Source organism: Dipodomys spectabilis, unplaced genomic scaffold, assembly GCF_019054845.1.
Source record: "Dipodomys spectabilis isolate Male_0828 unplaced genomic scaffold, ASM1905484v1 ptg000043l, whole genome shotgun sequence".
NCBI lineage: Eukaryota > Metazoa > Chordata > Mammalia > Rodentia > Heteromyidae > Dipodomys > Dipodomys spectabilis.
The window spans coordinates 30,882,563-30,905,536 of record NW_024870720.1 but is presented as its reverse complement, the minus strand read 5'-3'; the positions used below and the strand labels follow the sequence as shown (position 1 = coordinate 30,905,536).

General features: G+C 44.8%; 1 protein-coding gene across 2 annotated transcripts in view; it reads right to left on the bottom strand.

Annotated features, from left to right (window-relative positions):
- Window positions 1-13,641, bottom strand: part of Septin11 (septin 11) — a 100,264-nt gene extending 86,623 nt beyond the window's left edge. The window contains exon 1 of one of the 2 annotated variants that reach the window (XM_042678049.1): window positions 13,448-13,641. In XM_042678049.1, coding sequence (XP_042533983.1) covers window positions 13,448-13,474 — 27 coding nt within the window. In that variant the 5' untranslated portion in view covers window positions 13,475-13,641. The remainder of the gene's footprint in view (window positions 1-13,447) is intronic. The other variant, XM_042678050.1, reaches the window with a different exon arrangement.
- Between the last annotated feature and the right edge of the window lie 9,333 nt (window positions 13,642-22,974).

Genomic DNA, 22,974 nt, shown 5'->3' with positions numbered 1-22,974 from the left:
ATGTCCCATATCAATAAAGGCTTAGATGGTCAATTTCTTTTGAGCAATTTTTAACATCAAAAGTAGCTTGTATGTTACAAAAGAGCCATATTAGTATAAAATAAAAGCACAGCCCCAAACCAAGAGATAAATACCTTCACCCAGATTTTCCCAAAGTGCAGACTTGAGACAAGGACCTGCATGCATGCAATTGTTTTGTGAAACAATCCAGGGGAAATGGAGTAGGAACCAGAGTGTGAAATAAGGAAGAAGAAAAAATACCGACAGGAGGATTATACAGCTAATCACCACTGTAGGCTGAGGCTCAAGTGGGATCCTCAGAAGTCAGGGACCCTGGACTTATCTAAAACTATCAAAACTATCCTATCAAAACTAATCTACCAGCTGGGTGCTGGTGGCTCCCCCACTCCAATCCTAGTTACTCAGGAGGCTGAGATCTGAGGCCAGCAGTTCAAAGCCAGCCTGGGAGGAAAAGTCCATGAGACTCTTATCTCCAATAAACCACTAGAAAACTGGAAATGGCTTGTGGCTCAAGTGATAGAGTGCTAGTCTTGAGCTGAAGAGCTGAGGGACAGGGCCCAGGCCCAGAGTTCAAGCCCCACAACCGGGCGGGGGATGGGGGGGTGGGGGGGAAAAGGGGAGCAGGAAACATGGACTAACCTATCAAAACCAACTTTCTGACAAAAGGGGGTAAGTCTTTACCCACCAGCTTCCATGACAGAACATCAGTCAAGGTTTGCCCTGTGGGATAGGGACATGAACAAGATGAAGCAGGAAGTTTGGGGAACCCATACCATCTACATCTTCCTGAGGTTCACCCAGCAACAGACAGTGAAATAAAAGGTAAAAGGACTGGTACTGTTGGCTCATGCCTGTAATCCTGGCTGATCAGAGGCTGAGATCTGAGGACCATGGTTCCAAGCCAGCCCTCCTAGACAATCAGCAAAAAGCTGATTGGCAGTATTGCTAGAAGTGGAGGTGTTGCTCAAGTGGTAGAGTACCAGCCTTGAGCAAAAAAGTGAAGAATGCCAGACCTTGAGTTCTAGTCCTAGTACCAGCACTGGGGTGGGGGGGGGGGGGAACAGAGGGTGAAGGGTGAGGTTGTGGAGGCCAAACTTATGATCTCTAGTGTAGTCTTAGCCAACTAGCCAAATGAGTCTTCCTTTTTCAGTCAAATGTCTGGAGGAATTGTACAACAGATCCCCTCCTCTTAAGTCTGGAAATAAACTCTAAGAATCATGACATGGCTAAGGGCTGCTAGAACCTATGCTTTGGGTAATAAGGGTTTCTATGCTTTTCAAACTTCTCAATGCATTATTTAAAATTCCTCATTATTTAAAAAAAGTTACTTAAAATGACAGTGAAACTCTAGAACACTGTGTATGTCATAGAACTGTGGTGGGCAACCACTACTGCTGAAAGAGGAAAAGTACCAAAGCTTGGAGGCAGAGTAAAGCCTGGGCAGAAGGCTGGCTACTCAACGACATGCTGAGTTGGAACAGAAGCATAATGCTGTTCCTTATGGATGACACTGTTAACACTTCTGCCTTCTTTCCTTTCTTGTTTTGGTCGGTTATGAGGCTTGAACGCTGGGCCTGGGCACTGTCCCTGAGCTCTTCAGCTCAAGGCTAGCGCTCTAGCACTTGAGCCACAACACCACTTCTGATTTTCTGGTGGTTAATTAGAGATAAGAGTCTCAGGCTGGGAAGGTGGCTCAGTGGTAGAGTGCTTGCCTTGCATGCATGAGGCCCTGGGTTCGATTCCTCAGCACCACATAAGCAAAAAGAAAAAAAGCCGGAAGTGGCGCTGTGGCTCAAGTAGTAGAGGGCTAGCCTTGAGCTGAAGAGCTGAGGGACAGTGCACAGGCCCAGAGTTCAGGCCCCACGACCGGACCCAAAAAAAAAAAAAAGAGTCTCAGACTTTCCTGCCCGGGCTGGCTGACTTCGAATTGCGATCCTCAGATCTCAGCCTCCTGAGTAGCTAGGTTTACAGGCGTAAGCCACCTTACACCTGGCATTTTGCCTTTCTTCCTCAAGATAAGCAACTAGTATACTAATTCACATAACTTCTTTGTGGAGGTCCAATTAGACTATGCTGAAGTAACTTGCCTGTGTCCAAAGAGCTTGCCAAAACCCAAAGATGAAACGTTGGAAGGCAAGCAGCCAGGGCCCAGAGTGTGAGTTATCCACCAAGGTGCTCCACATTGCAGCCTCCAGCAGAGAAAGCAAAGGGGGGGGGGGGGAGCCTCTGAGACATCTGTGCACTAGAACAGACATGCTGGGAACCATCTGATCTGGAAGCATCCCAAGGGAGGAAGAGAAATAGTTCTGTCAAGCAGCTGGAAGTTTTAATGGCCTCACGACCATTTCCCAGAGTCCAATCCCAAAGTTAAGCCACCATGGAGAAGCGCAGGTCTTTCAGAAGGTCACCCATCACATACTCAGTGACAATACCACCAGAAGCTCATTATGGGATGAACAATGTGAGCAATCACACTCCTGAGTCCCCCCCAAACACACACTCACCACCATCAAACTACCATGTTCAGCTGGAATTAGAAATAGGGCAAGAAAAAGTGAAAAAAAATTGCAGACAGACTTTTTTTTTTTTTTTTCAATCGGTCGTGGGGCTTGAACTCTGGGCCTAGGTACTGTCCCTCAGCTCTTCAGCTCAAGGCGAGTACTCTACCATTTAAAGAAAATAAAAAGATTGGATTTATGCATGGCAGAGTTAGAATTGTGCTTAAAGCCAATCACAATTCAGGGACAGTAGTTCACATCTGTATTCTCAGCTATTCTAGATAGAGGTAAAAGGATTGTGGCCCAAGGCTGGACCAGTAAAAAGTTTAAGACTCTACTTGACAAACTAAAGAAAAAAAAAAGGGGGGGGGGGGGTGGTAAACAAGTCCCTGGGTTAAAACCCCAAAATAAATATCTAAATTCATAGGACTGATGATGTATTTCAGTATGCCCAGCATTCTTGAGACCTTAGGTTCAATTCCTGGCATTGTAACAACAACAAAAATTAGTAATTAATAATGAAGACCTGCCCCCACCCAACCCAGGCTTTATGCTATAGAATGTGGTGATCAGCTTATCACTGAGAACACTGACTGTCCCTCCTCAGCCTGTCCCCAGGCTCACATTTGCCAGGTAACATACAAAGCTCTATTCTGCTGAATTGAGGAAGATCATTTACTTTGGTCTGTGAAATCCATGTGGAAGGGACCCATGGAAGTCAGCTCAGGGTCCTCACGTCTTTTTCCCTTCTGCAGTCTCAATGGCCATTCCCAGAAAGGGAAGCTTGGCTTGCAAGCTGGAGTCAATACAGCCTGGAGTGTGGCATAGGATGGAATAGAAAAGACTTTCCGGGCCAGTTTGTTTCCTCAATATAATTTAGAGTAACTGACTGATACAGATAGTTCCAAACCTGGGCTTTTCCACTACCAGCTGAATCAGACTAGTTGAGTTACAACTACTTTGTGTCTTACTTTCTTGTCCATATTACTTCTTAGGTACTATGGAAGGACTGAGATAGAATTGTCTTCACACTAATTTAAGTAGAATAAACTTAAAAGTCCAGATGCTACCTGTAATCCCAGCACTTGGGAGGGAGTCAAAGGAAAGAAGATGCATTTGAGGCCAGCCTGGGCTACAAAACAAGTTCAAGGCCAGTCTGAGATACACAATAAGACCCTATCTCAGAAACCTAAAAGGATGGAGCTATACGTATGACTCGGGTGGTAAAGTATCCTGAGTTAAACCCCAGTACCACCAAAAATAAAAAAATAAAAAACAAAGCCAAGAAGGGGCTTGGTATGATCGCTCATGCTTGTAAGTCTAGGAGGTAGAGATTGAGAGAATCAGTCACAGTTTGAGGCCAACCCAGGCAAAAAAAAAAAAAAAAAGATATCATTTCAACCAATAAAAAGCTAAGCATCTGATATCCTAGCTATTCAGGAAGGAGGATTGTAGTCCAGGCTGTTTGGGCAAGAAAAACAAGATACTCCCCTAGCTGAAAAGTAAATAAAGCAGGAAGGGGTGACTGTGGCCCAAGTGATAGAGAAGCTGCTTAGCAAGTATGAGACCCTGAATTCAAATCTAAGCATCACAAAAAATGGGGGACCATGATGTTAAACAGGCAATCTGTACCCAAAGGTGCTGGTCAAACTTTTTATAATTTCAAAAACAGGTCTGAATAATTTAGTGGGTACCCTATTAGAACACTTTCTCAGTTTGTCTATGTGTATGTGTTTGTGTGTGTGTGTTCATATTAGTATGAAAGAAGTACACAAAGATATGAGATCAACAAAAGGTCTTAAGTCTTAAGAAAACTGCCAATTTTTCTCTTAAGCTCAAAAGATCTGGTGGGTTTTTAATTTTCATTTTAGACAACACTGACTGCCAGCTCAGGTCCAAGGTGCTACCAATTCCTGCCATCTTCCTCATGCCTCATCTCCCAGGACTCGGTTATGAAGAACAGAGAATAAAAACTTGCAGTTTTCCTGGTTAACTACATGTAGAAAACTAAAGCTAGATCCTTATATATCACCCTGCACCAGAATCAACTCCAAATGGATCAAAGACCTTGAACTCAAAGCAGACACTCTGAAAACATTACAGGATGGAATAGGAGAAACCCTGGGTCTCCTTGGCTCAGGCCGAAATTTTCTGAATAGAGACCCGGAAACACAACAAATCAAAGAAAGGCTGGACAAATGGGATTGTATAAGGTTGCAGAGCTTCTGCAGGGCAAATGACATAGCTAGCAAGATCAATAGAAAGCCCACGGACTGGGAGAAGATCTTTACTAGCCATACAACGGACAAGGGTCTCATATCTAAAATATACTTGGAACTCAAAAAATTAAACCACCCAACAACAAATCCTCAAAGAAACAACTGCCCAATAAGTAAGTGGGCGAAAGACTTAAAGAGAAGCTTCTCTGAAGAAGAAAGAAGGATGGCCAATAGACACATGAAGAAATGTTCAACATCCCTAGCCATAAAAGAAATGCAAATCAAAACAACATTGAGATATCACCTCACTCCAGTTAGAACAGCAAAAATCAAGAACTCTAACAACAACAGATGCTGGAGGGGATGTGGACAGAAAGGAACCTTACTTCATTGTTGGTGGGAATGTAAACTTGTTCAACCACTTTGGAAAGCAGTATGGAGGTTCCTCAAAAGACTCCACATAGAGCTCCCCAACGACCCAGCAATCCCACTTTTGGGCATTTACCCAAATGATCACAAACAAGGCCACACTAAAGCTAGCAGCACAACTATGTTTATTGCAGCATTATTTACCATAGCTAAGACATGGAACCAACCCAGATGCCCCTCAGTAGATGAATGGATCAAGAAGATGTGGTATATATACACAATGGAATTCTATGCCTCCATCAGAAAGAATGACATTGCCCCATTTGTTAGGAAATGGAAAGGCTTGGAAAAAATTATATTAAGTGAAGTAAGCCAGGCCCAAAGAAACATAGGTCCCATGGTTTCCCTTATTTGCAATATCTAGTATAGGTATGAGTCAAGCGGAAAAAGTCAGATAATGTGATGTTGGAAAACAAAACCTCAAATATGTATTTTAATGTTTTTGTTTCTTTCATGCATGTGTTTCTAACGCATTTATAAGATTATTTCTTTGTTGCTTTGTATGTCCCTCCCCCACAGTGTAACCCCCGCTTTCACTATATTTGATGTCAGTATAACATGTGGAGGAGATGGGGACAAACAAGTCGTTTAAGGATTCAGGTGGACCTGTTGCAACAATGAGAAGTACAAAATGTCATGTCAAAACCAGCTTTACAATGTTGGTGGGGGGGGGGGGGGAGGGGGGGTATGATTGGTTGGGAGGGAGGGGGGAGGCTGGGAAGGGAGGTGAAGGGTAAACAAAGGAGGAGGCTGCAATGCTTGGTAAGAAATGTATGCATTATCCTGCCCATGTAATTGTAACCCCTCTGTACAGTATGTTCTCAAATAAAATAAAATAAAATTTAAAAAAAAAAAAAAAACTTGCAGTTTTCAATCTTGAAGGACTCAATGCTAAGGCTAGACAGAGAAAGACACACTGTTGTATTGTAACTAGACTCCTCCTCCTATGTTCCTTCTCCACTTTGATTTTCTACAGTCACTTCTAGTTCACTTTTCTCGCTCAGCCCAGCTGTTTATCCATCTTTCAGAGAGACTTCATGGGAGCAGCAGGAGCTATGTATCCCAACCTCACATCACTATCGCCACATAACATAGTCAGATGCACTAGAAAGTCAAGAATGATTCATGTTTCTCAATTTCTAACCTATATATATCATTGTGACTCTAGTCCAAAATCAGTGCTTGGTGCTGAGGTCTCCCATCTATAATCCATTGGGGAGGTTGAGATATGAGGATCATATTTCAAAGGCAGTCGGTGCAGAAAAGTCCATGAAACTCTTCTCTCCAATTAACCACCAAAAAGCAGGAAGTGGGAAGTGGAGCTATGGCTCAAGTGATAGAGAGCTAGTCTGGAGCAAAAAAGCTCGGGGACAGAGCCTAGGCCCTGAGTTAAGCCCCAGGGTGTGCACATGCACATACATACACACATACATACATACACACACACACACATTTAAAAAAAAAAAAAAGCAGGAAGTGGATCCACGACAATAAAAATAAGGTGCAGCACCCAGACTCTGACTTCAAGTTCCAGTATCGAAAAAACAGCAACAACAACAACAAATCCTATGAATTCTTCCCAAGGAATGCTACTTACCAAAAAACAAGAAGGTAAACTTTAAGTTGTGTTGACTTTTATTTCCTTTTACACAGTGAGAAAATGTAAGAGCTGAAGTCCACTTGCTGAGTGCCACAGCTGTCCTTCCTGAAGCAGAATGTCTCTCCTTTTCTTTATTCAGCCCGTCCCTCTCTCTCCCAAGGAATCACAAGTCATCCCACTGCTCAGCAGGTGGAGAGAGGAAACATGTCTGCACAACTGGACTTCTGTGTCGGTCAATATGCAGTGTATTCACATGCCCTGGTGCTGACCCAAAAATGCAAGGTGACTGCAGTACCCTGGCTTTAGTCACTTCTGAGAACAGACTTCTGATAAAACTCAGGCCAGGACTGAGATGATGCACATTTCATTTCAGATAAAAAGCACCCAGCAAATTCCTTTCAGGAGCCTGCCAGTATCACCTTACCCCAAATATTGTTTCTCTGTTCCCATCAGGAGCTGCAGAGATGGACTACCAGTAGAACTGAGTGGGTCAGGGGAGGGACTGTTTAGTTGGAAGGGAGTTTTCTGCCAATCTAGATTTTAAAAACAAAAAGCAAACCAAACAAAGGGGGTATCAATTATATTGTAAAGTAGAACTCCTTGGGGAAAGCTCCTTGGGGAAGCTGCAGGACTGCTGGTCTTTGTTTAAGCTCAGCGGACCCCAGTAGAGACAGGTCAAGCCTAAACCAGGATAGACATAGCCCAATAAAATGATAAAATCCAGAAGCAGCCACTACCCCTAATCCACTTTCAGGTCCTATACAGAGAAAAACACAGGCTGAAAAACCTCGGAAGCTGGCTCCAGAGCCTGACTCATCCTTTCATCTGCACAGACAGTGGAAGGCCAATGCCCAAGACTCAGCATCCATCCCGGCACACAAAAGCAGTTTAAACAAGTTGAGTTATGCTCACCCAAGTAGACCTTAAAAAGCTGACAAAAAAAGCAGTAGCAAAATCTTGTATCTGAATGGTGGGAAATGGATTGTTGTGTTTTTTCTTTTTTTTTCTTCTGGATGTGGTACTAAGGTTTGAACTCGGGGCCCCACATTTCGTAGGCTGATGCTCGACCACTTAAGCCACAAGTCTAGCCCTACTTTCCACCTTTATTTTTGAGATATGGTCTGGCTTTACATGAGTCCTGATGTGCCTACTTTAGACTTCCAGGTATTTGTTGGGATCATAGGTGGCAGCCAATGCATACAGCTTCCCTCAGTGGAAATGGAGTCTCAGAAACTTTTCTGACCAAGCTGGCTTTCAACCTCAGATCCCAAAGAACTCAGCCTTGAGAATAACTAGGATTACAGGCATGTGCAATAGTTTTAGTGCTTTTAACCAAGTTTTAGCTCAGGCAATCGTTTTAGTGCTTTGAACCAATTCCTTAAGTCTATTTTCATTGTAGTGTAGACACATCTTTTTTTTTTTTTTTTTTGGGGGGGGGGGGGGTTCAGTGGTGGGGCCTGAACTCTGGGCCTGGGCGCTGTCCCTCAGCTCTTCAGCTCAAGGCTAGCACTCTACCACTTGAGCCACAGCACCACTTCTAGCTTTTTCTGCTTATGTGGTGCTGAGGAATCGAACCCAGGGCCTCAGGCATGCAAGGCAAGTGCTTTACCACTGAGTCAACTTCCCAGCCCTAGACACATCATTTTTAAAGATGATCATTTAAAAGATAAAATGATTAATCTACAGTTTTAAAATCTTTTAAATGGAAGACTACTGAGCTTCAACTACTTCTTTCTTTAATAATTATATGTCTTCAATATGTATAATTTCCATAATTAACCAGAGTTCTAATTCTAATTTGTGTGTGTGTGTGTGTGTGTGTGTGTGTGTGTGTGTGTGTGTGTGTTCTAGTACGTGGGCTTGAAAACAGGTCTCTAGCTCAAACTTTTCCACTCATAAGTGGAACTCTAATACTGGAACCACATCTCCCGACCAGCTTTTTTTTATTGGTAAACTGAAGATAAAAGTCTCTTGGATTTATCTGCCCTGGACAGTTCCAAACCATGATTCTCAGAAATCAGCCTCCTGAGTAGCTAGGGTTATAGGCATGAGCCACATAAGTCAGTCCCTTTAATTTTTAGAAAGCCCTTCCCCAGGCCTTGGCCAGCTCTGTTCATCTTTCTCCAGGTAGATCTAAAGTCATGTCCTCAAGTCATAGAAATGTTAATTTCCTAACTAAGAACATTTCTCAGTTGGCACTTATCTTTAGGAACTGTCTACATTGGTCCCCGGGCAGATAAAATCCTGTATCTGAATCTTAACTGTTGACTCAGCACTAGATGCGTAACTGTTTTCTTCCCTAATTTACAAACTCCACTGCAGTTTGTCACTTTAACATAGTGACCCTAAACTAAAAAAAAAAAAAAAAAAAAGCTCCAGATAAGGAAAGAATTTCTTTCTTGTCCACTGTATACTCAACACACAAACAGTAGCTGGCTAACAAACAGATTCTTGAGAATGGTTGATGTAAGTGAGCAAATGGTTTTCCATTTCTTTTGCTTTAAAGAGCAATTAACAAATGTCTTGAAGGATGTCACAGGCAAATGTCTACCAATGGAAGAGTTGAAACATATACTTTGTAAGGAATAAAGTAAGAACTACTTCTTCACAGGGAAGGAGACTGAGTCAAATAACTTATAACATTCTATTGAGCTCCTGGAATCTGTAACTTGATGGATGCTATAATTGGAGATTGGGTTAGCTACATAAAGGTGGATTTGATTCCCAAGACCCAGGCAGATCAAAGATGGTATGCTGTTTAAAACAAAGATAATAGCTTCTTTGGAACACGAATGCAAAAGTACTAACTCATTCACAATATAGACACAGGCCTAGGAGAGAAAAGTCCTTGCTAATCATCAGGTATGTGTACTTCAGGTCTTCTGTGGGGAGGGGAAACAACCAGCTGGGGATGGAGATTAAAACTGGAAAAAACAGTATCACATTGAGCTGAAGCTTTTGTTTCCCAAACGAGAAAACCTCTATGAAATATATTTGAATTTAGCCTTCAGATTTAAATGGTTGTAGCTGAATGTAACCACTTCAGAAGATAGAAAATACAGCATTTGGCTGGCTGGGATGCAGCTCAGTGGTAGAGGGTTCAATGTGGGAGAGCAGGGGGAATGGACAACAGCTCATGGGAAAAGACAAGATTAAAGGGATACCACCACCAAGATAAATAAATAAATAGCACTGACATAGAAGCATTTCTGCCCTTCAAATGTCGTTTGTTTACTTCAAATACAGTACCACACTAAGATATGTAAAGTTGAGGGCAAGTTATTCTTTCTTTTTTTCTTTTTTCTTTTTGCTGTTCCTAGGTCTTGAACTCCAAGCCTGAGCTCAAGGAATGGACTCTACCACTTGAGCCACAGCGCCACATGTGGCTTTTTTCACAGTAGTTTATTGGAGCTAAGAGGCTCCCAGAGACTTTTCTGCTGGGCTAGCTTTGAACCATGATCTTCAATATCTCAGCCTCCTCAGTAGCTAGGAGCTAGGATTACAGGCATGAGCTACCATTTCCCAGCTGAGGGCAAATTATTCTGATTGTATTTTTCTTCCATGTTGATAGAAAAGGTAGTCTGTAGGAAAAGGAGATATACCATCTTTCCTATACCATCTTTCCTATACCATCTTTTAAAAAAAATCAATTAAGTCTAAAGCATCACTAGGGCACTTCCATTCACATACAAATCAAGGGAGTGCTTCTTTCCCTCCCAAACCTTTTCTTTCCTGTGTTCAAATTACATTCTCAGGGGAATTGGAGAGGCAGAGTTCAAGCTTTAAGGCCACAGTTGTAGACTGGAGCCATTTTGGCACTGACTGGGGTTGTTTTGCAGAAGTAATTTAAGAGAGGAATCCAACCAGTAAAGCTCAGTGGTGGTTCAACAAGTCCTTGGATAAGTGATCACATTTTCTGTAGTATATGAAAAGACTTCTCAACTTTATAGTCAGCTCCTGATCACTATACAACTCAGGAAGAATCTAATGGTTTTAAATTTTAAGTCATTTGATCTTAATTCTAGTGACAACAGTGAACATGAAGGGGAAAAAAAAAACCTCTTTCGGACACATACTTCGAAAAATCTCTATTATCTTAATGAGAGAAGTCTTACACTATTCTGAGGGAGCTAAGCTCACATATGGACAGCAGACCTGGAGTTGGATACGATTATGATCACACAACTAAATCTTAAATCCACATATTGTTCCTATTTAACTGACACATATTAACTTACTAATTTATAGAGAATGTGCAGCAAATTATTTCTTCCACCTCCCCCAGCCCTCAAGAACGCACCCACAATAGGTGTTACAGAAAAAGGCACCCCTACACAGAACATTTGCATTCCCAGACAGTTTATCTAAAGCATACATTACTATTCTAGTTCTCTGACTCTTTGCCCTGATAATTACGGAGGGAAGGGAGAGATTTAACCAGATACGCTTGATCTCTATACGTGTCAGTTTCCTCACTAGAAAAATTAAAAGATTCTCTCAGAAACTACGCAAATTCCCTCGGTAAGAAGAGTCAAGGTTCAATAATTAACAAGAGCACAATTTGTGTGCAAGAGGAAACCAGAATTCTGTGAAGGAGAGGGTTTGGGGGGGGGTCTTGAATTCGGGGCGTGGTCGTTGTTAGGTTTTTAAAAAGAAGAACTGCACCACGCACGTGGTATTCAGGTAAGGGGTAGGTTTATTCAGTAGACCTGCTGGGACCAGGCAAGGTTGGCACTCCACGCGGCTGGCAAAAGAAAAGGGCGGTCTGGCCGCGGTTTAGGCCTTATATAGGGTAGGGGGCGGGGAAGGGTGTGTCCAGGTAAAGGGAAGTGGGATCAGGTGGGAGAAAGGTGTGGCCACATCAGGTTAAGATGTGACCTCAGCAGAAGCGGATGTGACCTCTTCCAGGTGTCCCAGTTGCCTAGGTAACGCAGATACTGGGCGAGGTCTGTTCGCCGCCCAGGAATGGACCTTACAGTCGTGCTTTTAAGTTTTTCTGCTCAAGGATGGTATTCCTACCACTTGAGCCACAGCTCTGCTTTTGGCATTTTGCAAGTTAACTGGTAACAAGAGTCTCACGGGGAGACTAGCTTTGAATTAGTTAGGCTTATAGGAATGAGCCTCAGCCCCCATACCCCACCCTTCACCCCCACAAAACCAGAATTCTCTCATTAAACAGTGGTTTAAGAGAAGCACAGCTGCACTTCGCTATGACCATTGTCCATTTTCTGGCCGTGGAAAAAAGTCTTTCAAACACTCAGGAAGCCAAGCACAAAAGCCAGGTAAGCCCTTGCAGACAAGGGTCCCCAGAACTTCCGAACTTCCAGCCGGGCTGCGCCTGCAAAGTGCAAAAGGTGAGCGAGCCTGGGCAGCGGTGAGGCGCGAAGAGGCCGTGGGTCTGAGGGCACAGCTTTTTGTAATCTGGAGTTTCAGAGGTTCCAGGATCTCTCTAAAACCTTTGTCTACCCCCCACAAAATCTCTCAGGCCACCACCACCTGCAGCAAAAAAGGAAAAAGAGGTGTGGGGTGGGGGTAGATAGGGTACCAGCCAAAGACCTCACCCCGAGGCACCCCCCAGAGCCCGAGAGGCAACTTTAAACATCACAAAGAAAGGGGGAAAGAAAAAGGACTCCGCCTGGCCAATCGGCTTGGCTTCTTTCAATTAAAGAAAAAAAAAGCAAAGGCTGCACCACCCTTCCCGTCTGCCTTTCACAGGGGATGTCCAGCCGCCGCGGAACCACATCCTCCAAGTCCCATGGCCCCCGGGCCGGCTCCAGAGCAGGCAACTGAGTCTAGCACTCCAAGAGGCGCGGTCCACCAACTCCGGGCCGTCACGTCCCCTCCCTCCCTCTCCCTTCCTTCTTTCCCTCCCTCCCGATCCAGGCCCGGGGGCTCCGGATTCTCCCGGCGCCCACCCCTCCCGCCCGCCCGCCCGCGCGCGCGCCCGCCTCCTCCGCCCGCCGCCTCTGGCCCTCCAGGCACCGAGCATTTCAGTACTTCCACCCACCCCGACAAGGGAGCCTTTTGAAAACTTTTGTGTGTCGATCTAGGGCTTTGTCCACATCCTGGGCAGGGCTGGGACACCCGGGTGGGAGCCTGCGGGTGTCCGGAATCTCACAATGCCCGGGGAAAGCCACCCCTGAAATCCCACCCACCCCACCCCCACCTCTGACCCGCTTTCGCCAACCCTACGAGACAGCGCTACGGCTCCCGGCCCCCCGAGCCCGATCGCCCCTGGGTGCGGGAGAGAGCTGGGAGGAAACCTCCCGCACCCCGCGCCTTTCCCGGGTGTCACGAGGGACACGGTGCGCGCGGGCAGACGGAGGCAATTGAGAAACGCCGCGGCTACAAGAACCCCAGCTAAAGCTAGGATGGAGAGGGGGCTTTTTTTTTTTCGTCCACACCCCGAGAATCGGGGCGGGACGAGACGATCCACGGTTGCATCAGGTAGGATCCGAGCCTCCCGGCTCCCCGACCTGCCCTCCGCCTCGGACTCGCGCCCAAATTCACGCACGCACACACACACACACACACACACACACACACAGAGCTCCAAGAGCCTTGGTCCAGAACCCCCGCCCGGATCCCCCGGATCTCCACCCGCCAACGCCCCCCAAAACAGAGACCAGCCAGCGCCCCCCCGGAGCAGCGCGCCAAGGAAGCGAGGCCCCTGCACTCACAGACGGTCTCCCCACCGCCACGGCCATCGCGGCTGCGGCTCTGGCTGCGCCCCGGTGCTCTCCGGCGACACTGGCTGCTGCTAGCGCCCAGGCTCCGGCTCGCCTCCCCCGCGCCTTCCCCGCGGCTGCGCTCTGCTTGCGCCCGCGCCCGGTTCCCGCTCGCGGCCAGCGGCATCTGCTTCCCCCACGCCGCCGCCCCTCCCGATTTATTCCAGCAACATGGCCACCGGCCTGGACTGAACCATTTGCTTCCGCGAGGAAGGGGTGTAAGCCGGCTCCGAGACCCTGGCCGATTGAGAAAATCCAGTGGGTGGTCTCCAAACCTGGGTCAGCTAGGTCTGATCACCTTTCCTAAATTGATTACCTCTATTCTAAGGTCACCTCTCCCATGCTTCTTGCATGCCCCTAAGCCTGTACCCTGCTGTCACCCCCTGCGCTACCAAGTGCTGGAGTCCAAGTAAAAGCCTGGGCGCGGAGGTCTCAGCCCCGAGTCCCGCCGCGCGCGCTCGGAGCCGTGGGCAGCTGGGTCAGCTGCGGGGCGGGGGAAGGGAGGCCGGGGGAAGACATGTGGCCGCTGTGTCTTGTCGCGGAAAGTCAGCCCTGGCTGTGCATGCCCCACCCGGAGGAACCGGCTTGGAAACGGATGCGGACTCTGGGAACGGCGGTGGGCGACTGAGGAGGGGTTGGGCGGGTCCCCACCAGGAAAGAGCTGCCCGCTGGCGGCGGTTCTGGGGCGTCGGAACCGGGTCTCCCGCCCCCCCGGGTGTATCTGGAGAGGTCACGCGTGGGGGCTCAGCCAATGTCGGTTTCGCTGGAGACAGACCCGGAGGCGGGAGCGGCGACGGCGGGTGGCGGGAGTGGGTGTGACTCCGGTCACCCCAGCGCCGCGGGGGAGGATTTCCTAGCAGATGTTGGGGCGCTGGTGCGTGTCTGGGTGGCGGACGGAAGGTCTCGGTTCCTGGGGCGTGCAGGGTTGTGCGTCGCCTGGACACCATTTGGACAGTTTTGTGTATCAGGTTCTGTGGATCTCCTCGGGCAGGAGAGGGGGACCCACGACTGAAGATGCTACCTGACAACTGGGGGGGGGGGGGCGCGGTAGGATGGGATCCAGCTGTATGAAAATCTGGGAAAGTGGAGGGGCACTGACAAGCTGGGACCTGCCCAGGGATTGCGCCCTGAGAAAACCAGGCCCAGGAAATTAGTGTTTGGACTGGGAGGACTCAGTCTGATCTGAGACTTTCAAACCCCAGGTTTCTAGGGGTCTTGAGTTTACCCCTTCTTCCGTCCCTGCCTCCTGCAGGCCGCAAGAGCCGCACACACCTGAAGCCTTTAGCTAAAGGTGAGTAGTCAGAGGTCGCTGGTTCTCGGCTGATGTGAAAGTTACTCTGGTTGGTGGGCGCGGAGGCCTCCTACACTGAATTCAGCTGTGAGGACAACCCCAGACGAGACTGGGGGAGAGAAAGAAAGATGAGGGACACTGACATAGACCCTAATACGGCCCATTTAGACCTGCACAACACTAATCTAATCAATTTGGATCAATTTCTGTCCTATAGACACCAAGTCTTTTAAAATTAGGGACTGCCATTTTATGCCACACATACAACAGTTGCTCAGTAAGTGTTGGATGAAGTTTACACGGGGATGGGTACTATGTAAAGAGAGGCGGAAGACAAATACTTTCATCAGCCTCTCTGCTAGATGGGTATTTCATTCTTTCTCCAAGTAGGGAATTACTTCCCAGATGAGAATGTTCTGGATGCTATGGAGGTCACAGGTAAGCCAGATGGAAAGAGGGCTCCACACACTGCCAACTAAGTGTAAGGGCAACCACACGGGGCTCTCCACTTTGTGTAACATTAGCTAGGCTGCAGAACTTGTTAGTGAGTGTTTGTGTTTTAAAGCATACTAATTATAAGAACATGAACTCCGGCCTTGGTGAGGAGGTCAGTTTATTCTAATCACAAAGCCATACACATATTCCAACATCTCATTTGTTTGAAGAAACCCATTAGGATGCAATCACTGAACTTTCACCCAAACTTGAATCTTATCACTGACTAGGAGAAATGCCTTAAATCCCTCACCCCCAGCCCCCCCTTTTTTTTTCCTGAGGAGGCCGGAGATAGAAAGCATAAACATTTAATTAAAATACAGTGTAATTAGTATTGGCCAAAGGTGGCTATTTCAGTATGTCAGCTCTCATTATGAAGTTGTTTAACATCATTCTAGGAGCCTGGGCCAGGTGGCATATGCCTTTAATCCCAGCACAGGGCTCAGGAGGCTGAAGCAGGAGGATCTCAAGTTATGTGCTGGATTTTAGGCATACATCACCCGAGCCAGTAAAAGTTAATATATATGACCTAGGATTTGTCAATGAATATGACATCAAAAGCACAATGAGAACAGAAAAAAAAAAAAACGTATCATCTAGCCGCAATATTTGAAACTTTGCTTCCTTCAGTAGACACTGTCAAGAAAATAAAATAAGAAAAATAGCCTGGCACCGGTGGCTCACATCTGTAAGCCTAGCTCCTCAGGAAGCTGAGATCTGAGGGTTGCTGTTCAAAGCCAGCCCAGACAGGAAACTCTTGAGACTCTTAACTCCAATTAACCACCAGACAACTGGAAGTGGTGCTCTGGCTCTTAGTGGTAGAGCATTAGCCTTAAGCTGAAGAGCTCAAGGGCAGCACCCAGGCCCAGAGTTCAAACCCTACAACTGACAAAAAAAGAAAAAAAAAGGCAGTAAAATGATAACCAACCTGGTAGGAGAAAATATTTCTCAATCATATTTGATAAAGGACTTGTACTTGAAATATAGGAAGAATTCTTACGAATTTAATAATGAAAAGATACTCCAATTAAAAGTCAAAAGGTTTGAAGAAACATTTCTTGAAGCTACTGCAAGTGACCATAAATATGTAAAAAGGCACTTCACAATGTTGGATGGAAATGCAAACCCAAACCACAATGAGGTAACACTACATTCATGAGAATGGCCATAATTTTAAAAGTCAGATAATAACCAGTGTTGGTGATATAAAGAAATCAAACCTCCTACCTAAGAATGTACAACAGTACAGCCACTTTGGGAAATGAAAACAGGTTCACATAAAACCTTACTAATAATACTTAGAACACTCATAATAGCCCATGTGTGGAAATGTCTACCAATTGACGAATAAATAAAATACATGTACAACTTATTCATTTATTAAAGAGTTAAGTACTGATGCCTGATGCATGAATGGGCCCTTTAAACATGCTTTGTGAAGGGAAACATCATAAGAGAACATTAACACTATAATATCACTTTTGTGACCAGTATTTACTAGAGACAGAAAGTAAATTGCTACTCAGAATTGAGGAGGAAGAGTTGTAACTTTTTGTTTGTTACTTTTGTGGTATTTTTCATACTAGGTTTGAACTCAGGGCCTTACACTTGCTAGGCAAGCAATCTACCACTTGAAACACTCCCTCTTTTTATTAATAGAGTCGTTAAAAGACCAGAGTTTTTTATGTAATATGATTCACTGTTTTTCCTTATATGAATGTGGTGTCTATATAAGGAGTTGATGCTAAATCTATGGTCTTCTAGTTTCATATTCTTTAGTTTTTTGTTGTTTGTGCTTTGTTTTTGTTTGTTGGCTGGCTGTTTTGAGAGAAGTTCTTGATATGTAGCACAGGCTAGCCTAGAACTCAGTCCTCCTGTCATCAGCTTCCCATATAGATTACAGAAATGTGCCATCATGCCTCTCTATGGTTTTGATTTCTTTTTTTTTTTGTCGGTCGTGGGGCTTGAACTCTGGGCCTGGGCGCTGTCCCTCAGCACTTTAGCTCAAGGCGAGCGCTCTACCACTTGAGCTACAGCGCCACTTTCAGTTTTCTGGTGGTTTATTGGAGATAGGAGTCTCACAGTCTCTCCTGCCCGGGCTGGCTTTGAACCGCGATCCTCAGATCTCAGCCTCCTGAGTAGCTAGGATTACAGGCGTGAGCCACCAGCGCCCGGCTGGTTTTGATTTCTGAATGTAGGTCTACCATTAACTTTTATTTATTTGAATTTTTGTGTTGTTGGTATTGTTCTTTGGGTTTTCTTGTCTTGTTTTGTTTTGTTGCTGGGCCTGGAGCTTGAACTCTGAGCTTGGGAACTGTCCCTGAGCTTTTGTACTCAAGGCTAGTGCTCTACCACTTTGAGCCACAGCTCTACTTCTGGATGGTGGTTAAATAGAGATAAGAGTATCATGAACTTTCCTGCCTGGTCTGGCTTCAAACTGTGATTCTCAGATTTCAGCCTCCAGAATAGCTAGGATTATAGACATTAGCCACCAGTGCCCAAATGGGTGTGTGTGGGGAGGGGGAGTTTGCAAATCCTAGGACTGGGACTCAGGGCTTGGGTGTTGTCCTTAAACTTTTTTGTTCAAGGCTAGTACTCTACCACTTAATCCATAGCTCTAGTTCTGGCTTTTTTGATACTTAATTGGAGATAAGAGTGACTTTCTTCCAGTCTGGTGCCAAACCAAGATCCTCTGATCTCAGCTACCTGAGTAACTAATATTATAGGCATGAACCATCAGCATCTGGCTTTAGTTGTTGCATATTGTGCGAGGTAAAGATTGAGGTTCATTTTGGGGCCTTTTTCAATTTTCCAACATCACTATGGACTGAATTCTCTTTATATGTTTATCAAAAATAAATTGAGAGCCAGGCATGAGTAGCTCAGGCCTGTAATCCTACCTACTCAGGAGGCTGAGATCAGAGGATCATGGTTCAAAGCCAGCCTAGGCAGGAAAGTTTGTGAGACTCTACCTCCAACAAACCACTTAGAAAAAGCCAGAAGTGGCTCTGTGGCTCAAGTGGTAAGAGTGCTAGCCTTAAGCACAAACAGGCTCAGGGACAGAGCCCAGGCCCCAAGTTCAAGTCCCAGAACCAACAAAAAAGAAAAAAGAAAAAAAAATGAGCTGAGCACAGATGGCTCACATCTGTAATTCTTGCTACTCAGAAGCCTGAGGGCTGAGGATCTCGGTTTTAAAGTTAGCCTGAGCAGGAAAGTTTGTGAGACTCATCTCCAAATAAACACTAAAAACACCAGAGTAGAGTACAGCTCAAGTGGTAGAATGCTAGCCTTGAGCCCAAAAGCTCAGTGACAGCAACCAACCCCTGAGTTCAAAGCCCAATACCAGCATACACACACAAATAGATCATTTGTGTGCTTGTCTGAACTCTCAGTTCTACTTCATTGATTTATATATGTACCATTTTACCAATACTCCACTACCTTGATTATGATAGCTTTCTGTTAAGTATTAAAATAAGGAAAAAAGAATCCTTCGTTCATACTCATTCTTCTCTTTCAACGTTTTGTTCTTTTTCCCTTCCACATGAATTTTTTTTTTTTTTTTTTGCCAGTCCTAGGACTTGAACTCAGGCCTGAGCCCTGTCCCTGAGCTTCTTTTACTCAAGGTTAGCACTCTACCACTTGAGCCACAGTGCCACTTCCAGCTTTTTCTGTTTTTATGTGCTGCTGAGGAATCAAACCCAGGGCTGTATGCATGCTAGGCAAGCACTCTACCACTAAGCCACATTCCCAGCCCGCTCCACATGAATTTTATATTAAGCTTATGAAATTCTACCACCAACTCATGCTGAGATTTTATTTGAAATTGTATTAAATCTATAGGATTATTAGAGTAATTAGAATAACATCTTAACAGCCTTGAATCATTAGTCTATGAGTACAGTGGTTGTTTTATTCTTTATGAACTTTGTTGAGCTGCAATTTACATGCTATATAATTCACCCATTGAAAAAATATACATTGGTTCACCACTTCCAGCGTCACAATTTCTTCAGTCATGGGAATGATATTAACTTCTTTTTATTTTTATTATTTTATTTTAAAGGTGCTGTACAGAAGTGTTACGGTGACATAAGTAATGAGTACATTTCTTGTTGAATATTGCTTGGAATCATTACCACCCCTTATTCCTCTAACTTTGCCTCATTGGGTGCTTCTGATATTTTAGTAGTGATGAATCACTTGGGGGGCGTGATCAAAGGCAGATTCTGATTGATTCTGATTCAGCAGGTCTGGTGTAGAGTACAGAATGCTTCCATACCCATCAAACCCTTGCCTATGCTGCTGCAGCTGCTGGTCTACAAAGTTCTATCAGTAATCTTTAAGTTGCTTCATTTTTAAAACTTTCTAGTAATTTCTTTTTTTCTACTGATACAGTAGGGAAAAAGAAAATAGTGATTCATGAAGTCATGTATAACTAGTGATTAGCTCCCTGATGTTAAAAAATAAGTTTAAAATTCAATATATAAATTTACTAGGCAAGGTTAAATTTACCAGAATTCTCAGGGTCTGCTCTAATCCTTCTGCAGTCTTTTGGCATTTCTTATTGTTTCTGCCTTTCCAAAGTTAACTAATATTGATTCTCTAATCACTTAGAGATTTTCATGGAGAATTCATTTAGATCTGGAAAGCTTAATTCATTTCAAACATTTGGTTGCTTGTTTCCTATATTGAACTTCAGAAGTCTTTTAATAATGTTTATTATGCCTTTAACATTTCCTGTTTTCTTCCTTCTGGTGCTAGGGATAGAGCTCAGGGCTTTGCATGCTAGGCAAGTGCTCTGCCACTGAGCCCCATTCCCAGCTCTTTGCCTTTTCTTTTCTTTTTCTGGTCATAGGGCTTGAACTCAGGGCCTGAGTGCTGCCCCTGAGCTTCTTTTTGCTCAAGACTAGCACTCTACCACTTGAACCACAGTGCCACTTCTGGCTTTTTCTGTTTATGTGGTGCTGAGTAATCGAACCCTGAGCACTCTACCACTAAGCCACATTCCCAGCCTCTACTGTGCCTTTTTCTCATTAAAACATTCTCTGGAAGAATAAAGGAATGGAAGTTGAGTAGTTTTTTTCTTGTTTTTATTATCAATAAGTAGTTGTGCAAAAACAGTTTGCCTTTTTTGTCACCTGTTGGCATTGTGTCCTCATGGCTTTCCTCATTTCTTGTTCATGCTCATCTTGAAAAACAAAAAGTGATTTATGAACTTCTTGTCATTCTCTTTAAAAGCAGAAATTATCTAAGCCTGTAAGAAAGAATCACTTCTACAAGGTTTGTACTCCTCTTTCTTGCATGCTGTTAGCCAGGCACCAGTGATGCACGCCTGTAACCTTAGTTACTCAGGAGGCTGGGATCTGAGAATCACAGTTCAAAGCCAGCCTGGGCAAAAACGTCTGTGAGACTCTTATCTCCAAGTAACTACCAAGAAGCCAGAAGGGGAGCTGTGGCTCAGTAGTAGAGAACCAACCTTGAGTGAAAAAGGTCAGGAACAGCACCCAGACCATAAATTTAAGCCCCAGTATCAGCACAGACAAATAGAGATAATGCATGCTCCTTAAAGTCCAGTCTCAGAAAGTCCTGTCTTCTGAGCACCCGCATACTCCCTGGAATTTGACAATGTAGCAGCCAGTCCAGAGGCTGCCTCAGTTTCCCTGAACTAATAGTGCTCATTTTCACATAGTTCTTTTCTAACTATGTAGCCATCATCGTGGGACCATCACTATTTTTTCTGGGGGGGGGGGGGGTCCTGTAGTGGGGCCTGCACTCTGAGCCTGGGCGCTGTCCCTCAGCTCTTCAGCTCAAGGCTAGCGCTCTACCACTTGAGCCACAGCGCCACTTCCGGCTTTTTTTCTTTTTGCATATGTGGTTCTGAGGAATCGAACCCAGGGCCTCATGCATGCAAGGCAAGCACTCTACCACTGAGCCACCTTCCCAGACCCATCACTATTTCTTTTGATGAGCCTAGAAAATTCATGTAGTTGAAGTCCCTCAGAATACTAGCTATTGCCATTAAATTCTTAAGTCTGTACTGGGCTCAAGTGGTAAAGCCCCTGCCTGGCAAGGAATAGGTCCTGAGTTCAAATCTAGTACCTACCCCCCCCAAAAGAATGGGGCCATACATAACTGTGTATTTTAACAGCAGTATCACTTCTGTCATTTCTGCTTCATCCTATTCATTATCTACTAATGAACAGGGTTATGCTATGCCCTCATCTTTCTTATTGTAGATATGGTCCTTCTCAACAAAACAATATTTCCTTTACTATTTCAGTCCTAAGTTCCTTTCCCCAATATCTATTAGGTTATGTATATAACTTGTTGATTTCCCCCTCAAATTCTCTCTTTTGCCATTAATTCTTCCTAAGATATCTAAGGTCATTAGCATCATAGTCCAAGTTGATTTTGTCTGTTTCACTAAGTCCTATGTAGATGAACAGATACTGATACTGATGGGTTGGTATGGTGAATGTGTTTTCTTTTCTTCACCTGCCAGCATGCCAAGCTAATGTATTTAAAAAATATATTTGCCAGGGGCTGGGAAAGTGGCTCAGTGGGTAGAGTGCTTGCCTTGCATGCATGAGGCCCTGAGTTCGATTCCTCAGCACCACATAAGCAAAAAGAAAAAAGCCGGAAGTAGCGCTGTGGCTCAAGTGGTAGAGTGCTAGCCTTGAGCTGAAGAGCTGAGGGACAGTGCCCAGGCCCAGAGTTCAGGCCCCACGACCGGACCCAAAAATATATATATATATTTGCCAAGGAAATGTATACATAAGAACTGATTAAAGGATTCAATCCAAATACTGAAGGAAACTCAGGGTAGCTAACATTTCCTATAGAACTGGTGTATAATTCTGTTCCTGTGAAACAGAATTATAGTCAAAAAAGTTATATTTTATTGAGGGTATCTTTTACATTATTAATGTTGTAATTATTTCTTCAAGAGAAAAGTTCTTAATTCATGGTATTTTGTGTAGAATTAGGTCTTCAGTATGAAACAAACAAAAAAAAGGCAAAATGAGAAAATGCCAAAATTCTTTTTTTTGGGGGGGAGGGGGGGTCTGGTCGTGGGGCCTGAACTCTGGGCCTGGGCACTGTCCCTCAGCTCTTCAGCTCAAGGCTAGCACTCTACCACTTGAGCCACAGCGCCACTTCCGGCTTTTTTCTTTTTGTTTATGTGGTGCTGAGGAATCGAACCCAGGGCCTTGAGCATGCAAGGCAAGCGCTGTACCACTGAGCCACCTTCCCAGCCCCAATGCCAAAATTCTTTAGCTAGATGAGGTGTTCACATCTATAATCCTAGCTACCCAAGGGACAGAGATCAGGAGGAGGGCATCTTGGCTCAACGGTAGATAGGACAAAAATTAAAAACAACAACAACAACAACAAAAAAGTACCTGTAAACCAATTGCTGGCTGTGGTTGTCTGTGCCTGTCATCTGGGCTATGTGGGAAGCTTAATAAAAGAATCATGGCTGGGCGTCAGTGGCTCACCTGTGATCTTAGGATTGTGGTTTGAAGCCAGCCCAGGCAGAAAAGGCCCTGAGGCTCTTATTTCCAATTTACAACCAGAAAAGCTGGAAATAGAGCTGTGGCGCAAATGGAAGAGCACTAGCCTTGTGCAAAAAAGCTCAGGGACAGTGCCCAGGGCCAGAGTTCAAGCTTCAAGACCGGTATAAAAAGAAAGA